Source organism: Trichoderma aggressivum (assembly GCF_033847375.1).
Source record: "Trichoderma aggressivum f. europaeum strain CBS 100526 chromosome Unknown scaffold_007, whole genome shotgun sequence".
NCBI classification, from domain to species: domain Eukaryota; kingdom Fungi; phylum Ascomycota; class Sordariomycetes; order Hypocreales; family Hypocreaceae; genus Trichoderma; species Trichoderma aggressivum.
The window spans coordinates 753,520-766,011 of record NW_026946373.1 but is presented as its reverse complement, the minus strand read 5'-3'; the positions used below and the strand labels follow the sequence as shown (position 1 = coordinate 766,011).

The 12,492-nt window shown below is 53.3% G+C and overlaps 1 protein-coding gene across 1 annotated transcript; it reads right to left on the bottom strand.

The window, feature by feature from the left end:
• Positions 1-7,375: 7,375 nt before the first annotated feature.
• Triagg1_2797 (uncharacterized protein) lies at positions 7,376-8,629 on the bottom strand (the record flags this gene model as incomplete). The annotated part of the gene is made up of 3 exons (XM_062897017.1): positions 7,376-7,698; positions 7,772-8,419; positions 8,581-8,629. 3 exons carry the CDS (start codon positions 8,627-8,629, stop codon positions 7,376-7,378), a joined length of 1,020 nt encoding a protein of 339 aa, XP_062758414.1.
• Between the last annotated feature and the right edge of the window lie 3,863 nt (positions 8,630-12,492).

Genomic DNA, 12,492 nt, shown 5'->3' with positions numbered 1-12,492 from the left:
GTACCTAGATCCGGGGCCCTGCGATGAGAATCTCACCATTTCAACCGCGTCCTCGGATATCCCACTTGTGAGATCGACCGACAGTATACGTTCAGTTAGCCGACGTTACTCACATAATCTGATTGTGTCGACTGCAAGGGATTTGGTCATGACACCGTTTCGTCTTCTCGCTTCGCACCCCCGCTCGATTACGATTGCATTGCCGTGGGAAAGAAGAAAAGGGTAGATGTGGTCTGAGTTAAATTCCAGTCATGAAGCCACGCGAGTGTCACTGTAAAACAAGCGCACAGGAAAAGCCAGCCACGAAACTTGGCACGAAGAAAAGGGGCCAGATCAAGGATTCGAGGGTTCATTTCAGCAACTTCAGGGAGTATTGATGCTTTGCTTGCGTGAGGACTTGTACTTTGATACATTGCGGCGTGTCTTTTATCTCGCGGCATCAAAACCTCTTACAACATGCGGAGAACCTGGTCCCGTCGCCTCCTTAGTCTTGCACATCATCTTGACCGTGGCGGCATGTACTCCGTAGCGACGGACATAGGCGAATGCCGCTGGATAATCGGGGCGCAAACCTGAGCGGATACACCTTTTACCTTGCGAGCAGAGCATACTATGCTCGTATCGGTTTGAGACCGCTTTCTCTTGTCGCTTCCTCGAAGAATAAGCGTGGTGGTTTTACGGAATCCGAAGAATACGGCCAAGCGTGGCTTCGATGGAATGTCATGTTGAAACGCCTCCCCCCCCGATGCAGAGGCATAAAGACGCCGATTTTGGCATTTGCAAACGCGGCTCATTGGAGGTAGCCAATGGGGATTGGAGTGGTATTGGGGTGGGCACTCTCAGCTGGCGATGCTACCCAATGTCTCAAACCATCTTCACACCTCTGCTATCGCCGCTCAATCGCCTTTGTCGATGAGGCCTGTTGCCGAGTTGACGCACAAATGGCCTGCTCAACGGCCTTTGTGAGAAATTACAGCAGCACACCATAGGCGCGATTCCCGCTCAAGCAAGGGAGCTAATTGGCGTTGATCGACGCGAGAGCCCCTGAACGGCCTGGCACTAGAACGTCTAGTCGAGCAGTCTAGGTTCTGATGGCTTCATCCCACCGTTATCTAGACACGATAGTCTGGATGGATGGGGATGGCACTAAAGGAAACCGATGTTACAGGCTCGGCGGAGCCCCCTTTCTCCATTGGATCGTCGTATCCACAGCTGTTGGTTCAACTGCCGACGCATCTCGCCGTACAGTAGAAGCGGGCAGCTCTACAGGTACAAGCAAGTATGGACAACGAAGCATGCACAGTACAGGTACATTTGCATCGAAAACATGGACGAATGCGCAAGGGGCGTGTATCTGTGTGAGTGATTTGGCGGCCAAGGAAGCCAAGGTGGTTAGGCGGCCTCTTTGGATTGGATCGCTTGATCCCGTCTTTACATAGGTACTGCTCCAAAATCGCAGCAAAGGCTGAGAGTAACAGAGCACAAATGGGAAACGTCAATCCTTGGGCACGTGCGAAGAGCATTTTACGAAGAGGCTCCAATCTCATTTTATTCGTCCAAGCGTCGCCTCTCGGGTCTCCCGACGACCATGACGCTCTCCCTCTTCTTCCGCAATAATGCTTTGGGCGTGAATCGAGGTGCCTCGGGGTTGCTGGTACCCGAGTCTCACGATGCGTCTTTTAAGTGGGCTCACCGACTTCATATTGATTGCAAGTACAAGTACTGTACGAGTACGGAGCACGCATGAGAAGGAGGGGGAGTTTGGGAGCTTACAGCAACTATTCGTGTCATCGATGCGAGTGCCACGATATGCAGTTTAGTGCTCTGTTCTTCCTCTCCGCAGATGCGCATTGATGCATACAAACTAGAGCACTTGGACGGAGACAGCAGGTGGGTTTCGATGGAGTCGCAACCCTTCAGCTCTCAGCAGGCACCAGCAATTTGTGACCCCCATGTCCCAAACCTGAATGGAGGAGGATATTTGTGATCGGAGCTACGGGCAGCGGCGGATTCCAGCCACCAGCTGGTGCCCTCAGCTCAAGCGCTGCTTGATCCACGCGAATCGACAACCGGTTGGCTCATCTGCTTTGTCATCCTTTCTGCTCTCCTTGGGGGAATTTGTTTCTCTTTTCTTCTTCTTCTTCTTCTTCTTCCCTTTTGTCTGGTATTCGGATTTTCGCTTTTCCCTCTCCTCGTGCTTCGTCGTTTCGCCACAACGCTATCCCTTTTCCCTGGCACCCTCTTTTCTCTCAACATATGTCATCATCCAGGCCAAAACTGGCCTAACAGGGTCTCCTCGTGGAAATTTCTACAGCAAAGGGAGGGGTGGGGAGGGGTGTGCATGCTTGCACAAGTACGAGTGCTAGTGCAGTTCTTGTTGGAAGTACAGTACGAGTACACACGAGATGCCAGGCTCTTGTTCAACCCGAGATTCTTACACCCCCCTCCCCCCTGCGGGGCCAGGATTACCAGAGAACAACAGCAAAGCTTCGATAGTCCTTCTAGCGCGCTTCTCCCGCCCTTCCCCCTTGGTCAGCCACCGAAACGGCTCGGTCAACTTCGGCCAATTTCTTCACACTTGATACTCGCTATTTTCGCTGCTCCGCTGCCATAAACCCACCGCATAAGGCCCAGCTGTCCAACCAGCGTCTGGAACGGTCCGGTGGGCTCTTTTATTTTTCAGCCCTTTGGGAGGGGACAGGAGGGTCGTTGCCAGGTTGGTGCATGCAGGAAGCGGATATGCTCTGCTCTCTGGATCAGGAGCCCCGGCGCTTTCTCAGTGGGCTTTCTCTTCCTCAACAAAGCACGCGGCGGATCGAAAGGAGAGTGAGAGCAAAAGAAGATACTTGTACGCCCCTCCCTCTGAGAAATGATGAGACGCTCAAAACTGGGGTCGTTGTGCTTGCTTGTACCGTTTGTACCCTCATGTACCGTGCCGCTTGACATCTCCATACCGCTGTTTAAGTTTTTTCTCTTCATTTTTGACAGCTTTTCCCCTTTTGGGCCAATGCTAGAGCCCTCGGCGTGCTTCTCTATTGGTTCCATCTTCTCCAGCAGATGGAAGCCAGGCAGTGGACGGAAGGCTTATCTCATCAGTCTTTGGGGGCTTAGGGCACGGCATTCGCTTTTCACTGCTATGAGACTGGGGCCCATGTTCGTCGTGCATACGAGTACGCAAGCCACAAATTACGGAATCAACTCAGCCGCCAGTTGCTGCCGTTTCGAATGCTCGCAGAAGCCCGGAATCGGTTCGGTGTTCAGATTAGGAGGCCCTGTCCCGCCTCAAACGCCATCCTGCAGGTGCGGTGGCCATGTCCAACGTCCCGTGCCTGGTGATCCCGTTACATCGGCATCTGCTTCTGGGGCCTGTTTTTGAACCATGTTACTCTGGCAAGTGGTTGTTTGCATATGGCGGCGATAGGGTGTTCATAGCCTCTGATAGGAGGCTGGATTTGATACAACGACACCATCGACAGCTACGCGCACGTCAACTTGTTTACTTATGACAGAGACTCGTGAGCATTCTGTGAAGCCCTTTGCTTTTCTCTGTCCACTGCAAGCATTCCATCGTCTCTTCTTGGAGTTGGCTTCATGCCGTCACTGGTGTTTCAGTTGCTGCAGAGGATAACGCATCTTCCACATCTCCTTTGTGCGAAAGGACTCGGTTTACAACGGGCGCTGGAATGGGATAGACCAGCTGTACGAAACCGAAACACCCTCATGCATTCCCCCTTTCCCCAGGTTATCTCGACACGGTGATGCCGCTATTCCTTTCACGATGCCCCAATCGAAGCGGCCGTGCTAAGAAACGACTCAATTTCTGCAACGAGCTTAGAGTGTTGAGATGATGCACCTTGCTAACTACGTAGGGATTGTAGACGCGCCGCGGCCGTCATAATCCCCGAAACAGCCTGGATACCCCAGACATGAGCACAATGGCATTGAGGAGCACAGATCTAACTGAATTAGACCGGCCGCAGTGAGGCCGATGGGCCACGGAAGGGGTCTGTCGAGAAGAGAGAAGGGAGAAGAGAGAAGAGAGGGGGGAGGAGAACAGACACAAACTTCAGATCGGGGCAGCCGTTGATTAGCACAAGGTACAGCAACGCTGCCACTGCCCTTATTCCCGCCCAGATAAGGACAAGGCCTGGACCCATGTTCTTTGGGGCTCTGAGGTGAATACCGATATAACAGAGCCGCTAGCGTTGGCTTGCAGGTCGGTCATTGCCTTTTTGCTGCATCCTTAGCGTCGTGATATTCCTCCGGCGGTGCCAGTGCCGCGTTCTTTTTTTCTATTTATACATGTTTCTCCGTGCAAGCATACTGTACCTGGCATGGGGGAAATAACATCATGCTCTTTTGACGCATGGTTCACGGGCGGAAGGAGATTGGGAGTGGCAGCTCCTCATCACCTTTCTTTGCCCGGAATCATGCGTTGCGAATGCTTCGGCACTCTCTTCCGAATCTGTCAAATCCCACTTCGGGTACGTCTTCTTTCTTTCTTCTATTTTCCCGCCTGCAGTAGTGTCAAGCACCATGTACTCCATGAATAAGGAGACGGCTCCATCTATGTTGGGGGTCATCTGGACCGCACATCAGACACATGCCGTGTTGGCTAATGCTCCTACTAGCAGATCACTCAGACTCACGCCCATCGTTACGCAAGTATATGCGCTCACCGGGCGTATTCGACGCGAGCCCTTGTTTGATCTCCTAATCCAAGTCAAAAGAGGACACATGATGACTCTCTGCGTGAATAGGATCGGCTTTGACACACAGCGGGCGTCTAAAAATGGAGACTGTACGAGGTACGATACGTGCCTCTTCTTTTTCTATTTCACGTCCATATTACTCATACGGATAGCACAAGGCCAAGTAGATTGGTTGTACTGTACCCATCACCGCCAGGAGTGGAAATGGACGCTCTCTTTTTTTCCCTTCTCGTTCACACGCCCCCCCTTAGACGCCCCTCTTCTCTCCTGTTCCCCTCTTTGTTCCAAACTCCACTTTCTCTCTCTCTCACTCTCTCTCACTCTCACATATCGTACAATCATGTACGAGTATGTACGTATGCATGCATGTACTTGGCCAGAATTCCCCAGCTGCTTGCTCTTTCATTCTCTCAACCCAGCTACATACAGGGAGGGAAGCGCCAAGAAGCGAAAGCTGCCTTGGCGGTGGTCATGGTTTGCTGTGAGAGTGAGGCTGAAGCTGAAGCTGAAAATGGAACATGATGAGCGAATCAAACTACTAGGTTGCTCTTACGAGCACACAACATGAACCAGCCTTCTCCATCGACAGTAGCTCATGAGCCGCCTTCACCCCCGGCTCATCCACCATCTTGGCTCAGCCCAGATCTTGCTCCATTGCTCAGCTCACGCTCTCACGCTCCCCCCCTCGGCCAACCAGATGCTCGAGTGAAGTTAATATAAGCATCCCGCCGCGCCCCCCAACAACAAACAGAGCAGAAAAGAGCTAAATAGCACCAGGTCAATCCTTCCACGCCCCCCAGTCCAAACTATTTTTGCGGCCGGAAAATGCTAAAGCTTTCGCCCGCCATGCACGTCCGCATGGAAAAGGCATGGCTCGAACCCAACAATAGCCTCGAGAAGAGAAGAGGAAGAAGAAAAAAAAAAAAAAAACGGCGCTTACGCCCCCCTAATTGAGCTTCCTGCGTTTTTTTTGCTCTGTTGCTCTGCATATTTTTATTTGGTTGCTAAAATAAAATGAAAAACCCCCGTGCTAGTAGCCTATAGTATGGGCAATAGCCTGTTTATTTTCTCCCCTCCCCCCTGGCTTTTAATTTAGTCTGGTCGAACTAGGAGCGCAGCAAAAACCGCCGGCACTTTGGCTCTTCGTTTCCGGCACGCCATGTGGCAGCTTTTGATGCAGCCGAGGCTGGGGGGGTTCTAGATTTGGCGAAGGCCGATGGAGGCGGTAAGTCGCGGTACAAGTTGAAAGAAGATTCGGTGGTTTGATATCTGGGGTTGGTTGGTTGGTTGGTTGGTTTGGCGGAGGTGAGTGAAATTTGGGGCTTGCTCTTTTCGTAAACCGGTCAATAAACTGCTGACTAGACTACTGTACTACTGCATTTACATATACATTAACAAGGTAGTGAGATGGGTAATAGGCTGTCTAATCCAATGACACAGCATTATCCACATCAAACTTGCACCACATATAAAAGCCTGGCGATAAAATGGCATCTAATTTTTCATAGTCTCATAGTTCCTCTATAGGAAGTTTGTCTAAAATCCGTAGCAACGCGCAAGTCTATAGAAACAAATACATGAACAAGACAAAGAAAAAGACCAAGGAACCTGACAAAATAGTTCGTAAAAAAAAACATTCAAGAGGAGAGCGAAGATGACAAAACCGAGTACAAAAAAAAAAGTATCCAAAAAAGCAAGAAACAGTATATATATCCGTCTATCAGTCCCGTCGACTTGCCGGCCGAGTAAAATCCTCCCCTCATGGTATCTCCCAAGGCGAAGAAACAAAAAAAAAAAAAAAAAAAGCGAAAGAGATGAGATAAAAAAAAAAGATATAGATAAAAAAAAAGGAAAAGAAAAAGAAAATAGAAAATAGACCACCCTTCCCATCTTGAGCCGCCCGAATCCCATTTGCCCCGCTGATGCATCGTGCTGTGTCCGTCGTCCCGTTGTTTGTTTGTGCGCCCAAAGATTGAAATGCATTATGCAAGACCCAAACGCCGATGAATGCTATATGTGTATGGGGTGTCGGCTTTCCTTTTTGTCCCAGAGCAGACCTGAGCACCCTTCTGTAGTCGTAAAAAAACAGGCATCGCAAGTTTTGATCGCCTTGCCTATTCCCCGCCTCTCTCTTCACCCGCCGTCACCGCTCTCAGTGACCTGGCTGCGTTGGTTCTCCATGTCATGATTGTCAAAACCCAATCCGCTTCATCGTAGCCCGTTGTTGCTCTCCCTTCTCATTGATGCCACGTAAATAAAGGCAGCTCCACTCTGCCTTGTCGGCCTTGTCCAACGCAACCCTGCTTTGTGGCTGTTTGGTGCGACAAATGCTGGACTCTTGGTCTGAGTGCCCACCGCTGCGATGCAGTATACAACCGAGATTCGTTTGCCATTTGTCGGAGCTGGTTTTTTTCTCCCTTCCACGATTGTGCCGATTGGCTGCTGCCCCCTCAAGGTTGTACCGTCGTAAGCATGCAGATGGGCCATGGAGGCCGCTGCGGGTTTGTATTCGCCCTTCAGTCATGTCCTGCTTGCGGCATGTCGTGGCCGAAATCCCAAGGTTCGGTGATGTCAAGATTTAGTGTTGCCAATGATGCGAGCTTGGTTGGATGGCGTCTTGCCACAAAAGACGCACGCGGCCAGTTGGTCCCAGGGGAGCCGAATCATCGAGGAATGCCAGGGTTGGCGTGGCTATCGGCCATCTCTGGAGGGTAGTATAAAGAATACGCGGCATTCCACTGCGGAGTTCGCTGCTGTAGCGGCGTGTGAGGCGATGCGCTGTGCGCAGGGTGAGGCGGCGGTTGTTGCTGGTGCTGTTGAGCGTACGCGTGCAGCGGTGGCGGCGGCGGCGCCGCTTGCTGGTGGTGGTGGTGCTGCGGGTGTTGAGGGTGCTGATGCTGGTGCTGGTTCTGTTGCTGGTGCTGGTGTTGCTGCATATATGCCTGTGGCAAATTATGCAGAGTTGAGGTGTTGAGCCTGAGGCCACCTGGAGGGAGAGAAGCAATTCAAGTCAGCCCATGTGCCCCTCGGTGCGTGGCGAAAGGGATAAGGATACATACTGCCGTGGTCCATCTCGTCGTAGTCCTGCTTGATGTCCTTGAGAGTGGCCGGGATCATCGAGGGGACGCTCGTGGGAATGTAGGCTGCGCTGTACTCCTCGCCGTGGGCGGGAGACGAGGGGCTGGAAATGTTGCCCAGGACGGGGTTTGGCGCAACGGACGCTGGCCACGCCTCGCCGCCGGCGCCTGTGATGTGGCCATACGACTGCTGTGCGTAGTCGGGGATCTGGTTGAAGTCACTGGAGGGCAGAGGCGACACCCTCGGGCTCGGCACGGCACCGCTGCCCGAGCTGAGATTGTCGTCGTAGACTGATGGACCTGGAGTTAGCGGCCCAAAGTAAAGGTCATGAGCGTTGTTGGGCATGGTACCTGGCGTACCTGCGGAATTCGAGGAATAGGACGAGTCCGTGGCGGTGTAGCCCATGTGCTCCCGGAGCCGGGCAATCTCCTGTTCGAGGAACTTGTTCCGACGGAGGAGCTCCTGCACCTTTCTGTCGCGGCTCTGGACGCCCTTGAGCTCGGCTAGTTCACGCTCCAGACGCTCAATGTGCTCCTTGGTCCTGGCTCTGATGGCTCTCTGAGCCTCACGATCGTTGGCCCGCTTGCGTGCCAGCTGTGAGGGCGTCAGGGTCGAAACACTTCTGGTGCCTAAGGGGTTCAGAGACATTGAACAATTAGCTTTTTGATTTTTATTCCCAATGACGGCGGTGAAAAGAAACGGCAATTGGGATGAACGGAACCGGCGATTGTCGCCAGCGGAGCGGGCATTGGAGCAAGCAATCGTCGACATGTGGGGGATTTCAACTTACCCTTTCGCTTGGACGGTTTGGTCGGCTCTCCGGAAGATGATCGCGGCATGGTGTGTTCAATTTTGTATATGAGGGACATGCAAACAAAGGGTCGGATGAGGCTGGCCGCAGTCTAGGCGGCTTTTGTTGCGACGAGGGCAGAGGAGCCGTGCAAAGGCGATCGAGTGGGGGAGCTATCGCAATAAATAGGGTATCAAAGGCGATGGAGAAGCAGCAACGATTCGAGGCAGCTTGTCGTGGGTCGCGCTACGAAAAAGAGACGAGGGCCCGCTTCGCTTTGGTTGACGATGGTTTTGTTTCAACGGCGTCAACAGAGCAATCACGACAGAGAAGCCCGTGAGTGCGCCAAACGCTGGAGCCAAGATGAGAGATGCGGATGCCGCCACGTCAAGAAGCAATTGCAGCACGAGCGTGAGCAAAAGACGTTGGACAATGTCTGTAGTAGACGAGGCTTTCAAGTGCTGCTCTGAGACAAACGGAGAGTCAGAAGCAGGCGGGAAATTGCGTCTAGGATGCGAATGGCGAGAGATCCGGACCGTGATTTTTGAATGAGTGGAACAGAAGAAAAAAAACGAGCCCAGAATATGAAGCCGTCAGGTACCGTATTATAATAATATACTGCTACACCTCTGAGGCCATCCATCCTAGAAGGCGGTGGTGTGGACCCCGAACAGCGTCTCCTCTGTTTCCGTACCTTTCGACAGGGATGACAGTACTTTACCTCAGGTAAGTACTTGTACTGGGTGGAGAGGCCGGGGGGTGTCTGCATACAAGGCACCAGACCAAGCACTTGGAGGCGACCAGGGGGCCAAGGGGGGGCGTGGCTGTATATCCAGTGCAGCCAGCGGACGACCGGGTCTCTCGAGACTTGCAGGCTCTCGCGCACGCGGGCTATGGCGTGGCGTCGTATACTAGTACTGGCAGGATACCAGCAGATGGGCGTTGCGAGTTTGGTCCTGGCTGGTACTGGCCCGGTACATGCGTGGACCGGCATGGCCAGCCAGCCTGCGGGGTGAGGGCATCGACGCCACTCGGGACGCTTGGTGCGAAGTACTGTACGAGAAGGCCCAGAGAGCGTCGTCTGCTGCTTCGGACCGCGTTGCCTTAGTGCCAGCCGAAGAAACGCATGCATGTATTCGCACGTACTCCATGTACTCGTACCGCCGCAGGCTGGGGGACGCAAGCAAGCAAGCAGGAAAAGGCGAGCCGTGGACGTGGACGTGGACGTGGACGTTGGGGAGGCGCTGGGCTAGCAGCTGGGTCGTGGCGGGAGGCCAGCCGTTGATGCACCGTACAGGAGGCATCAGACAGACATGACAGCCCGTCGCTGCAAAGCACAGCTCAGATCGTTTTGCCTCTTCAGCAGCTCTCGTCTCTCGGCACTCCAGGCCGCGGCAAGGGAGAGAGCGGAGGGAGACCAAGAGACAGAGAGGGGCCTGCAGGCCGATCTTGCTGTGACGCTATTGTCTCTCGCGTCGGCCTTGACTTTTGACTGATGGAGCTCAACAGCACGTTCCCGTGTGGTTCTGCCGGGCCAGACAGACAGACGGTGCTGGCGGCCCTCGCTGACAAGACGGCACTCGCCTGCTAGGGTGCTTCAGGCATGGTCAGGCGCTCCGGCTGCGTCTCTGTCTCTGTCTCGTCGATACAGTGCCTGGGACATGCTGCAGTGCCGAGCTGGCGGCAATAAACGTCGGGGTTTTGCAGTACTGTCCGCACAGTATTCCACCAGATGGACTGGATCGCGATCTGGGCTGGAGGGTCGCAATGCTAGCAGGCGTAGTCGCTTTAGCTCCTACTCCGACCCTACTCCGTGATGGCCTCTGCCCGCCCCCGGCCATCACACACGTGCTGTATCGTACAGTACGAGTCTTGTCGGATGGGTCAGGTTTGATGATGGGACGCCTATCCTATCGAGCGGACGGAAGCCTATCCACCGATACCTCGTTAGTGTCCCAGCCCAGGTGAAAAAAAAAAAAGAGAGAGCCCTGGACCCCCATCTCGCCATATGGCAATATTCCAGAACACGAATTGGGGGACTCACCACCAGGGGACAAGCAAAAACTCTGCTGTGAAATGCGGTTGACCGACATGGATTCCAAATGGCATAAATCGAGTTGATGGCCTTTGCCGTGCCTCGGCTTGCCCTTGAACCGACATAATAGAAGCGCCTCGGACGAGTTCGCTCTTTGGGCTCTGTTTCTCTTTGTTGCTCCTCTACTCTCGCTTTCGCTTCCCGTCCGTCTCTTTCCGGCTCGTTCTCTCTTCTTCTTCTTCTTGTTTGCTCTTCCTTTCACGTTCAACAGCCTCTTCGTTCTCGTCTGGCGGCGATTTGTGGACCAAAACCCCCGTCGGCGTCGGCGTCTGCGGCATTCTGGCCATTGGCCATGCACTGCAGACGGCAGATGCAGCTAAAACGCCTTGGTGTGCGCCGCTGCCTCTCGACTGTCGCTTCACACGTTTCCATTGAGAGCGAATGGCGTCTGCGGCTGGCGCCCCCGTCTAGCCTGGTGTAGGACTACGTTGGATACCGCTGACGGCAGGCGAAAAGAGGTCAAGAGGCCTAGCAAAATGAAGTTAGTTGGGCCAGGGAGAATTCGATGGAGGTTGAGCGAGCAAAGAGCACCAAGTACAAGTGCAAGTACTAAGACCTACGGACCAGGCCAGCGGCAGGCAAGCAGGGTCCAGGTTGCATGTACATGCCCTGTACTCTGCACGGGTACTCTACTGCACTACGAGTACACAGGCGGCACCTGTACTCGGACTGCACTGTAGCACGCTGCATTTGCAGTTTTAGTGCATTAGCGCGGTGTAGATGGGCACATGGGCAGGTATGTGCGGCCTAGAGCCACTGACCGCCTCGCCAAGACTTCACATCTTTAGCATTGAGCCCAGTCGCTAGCCGCAAGATGGAACCTTGGAACCCCAGAGCCCAGAACCCAGAGCCCAAGGAGAGCAGAGCAACAAGCGCGAGTACCACGCGGCAGAGACTACGGAGTACAGGTACTTGGATCGAGATTTCTAGGGCTTGGGATTGGATGCTCGGGAGTTGCCATCAAGGAATGCATCATCTTCAGCATCTTCAGCATCATCATCATCATTAGCCATCGTGGTGGCGATGCAGAATTTGCTGGCTTCATTCGTCTGTGTCTATCTGTTTGTTTGTTGCTGAAATTCGCAGGTAACAAACAACCCAACTAATGAGTTTACCTAAGGCTGAGGTTCTGCTCTGTCAGCAAAAGCGCTGAACCCGAACCCGGCAAGTACCTGCACCGTACAAGCCAGCGCAACCAGGTACAGGGGCGAGACAAGAAAAAAAGAAACGTTGGGTCACAGACGACGTCATTAGCAAGAATGAGGTAATCCATACGCTCTCTCTCTATCTCAACTCCATCAACTTCCATATCAGCAAATGATCAATTTTTTTCATCTCTCATTGGCAAAAGGTGTGCTTGGGACCACCAGCGAGCTAATCTAGCATCACCACCCTCTCTCTTTATCGCGTCTTCCCCATGCAGCATCGTGCATTTCGCCACTGCAAAATGTCAGCAAATTCGCCAAAGTACCTCGACATCCAAGTCCAGTCCAGTCCAGTCCAGTCCTACGCACCAGCGGAAACGGAAACGAAACGAAACGAAACGCTGGTGATGCCATGCCATGCCATGCCGTTCCGACGTCTTCCGGCGTAGCGCGGCCAAAGATCTAGAGCGAACGGGCTTCCAATCTCATCAGATGGTCACAATCGCAATCACAATCGCGACAGCTACTACACACTCGTATTTGACATTTGACATCCGTCAAATCTGTCAAAATCGGCATTAGCGCCCAACCATAGCCGGAACCGCCGCAAATCCCGGCATCCGGTACGCAGGATTAGTGGGCTGGCGAAGTTTTCGAATCTTTCCAGAAACC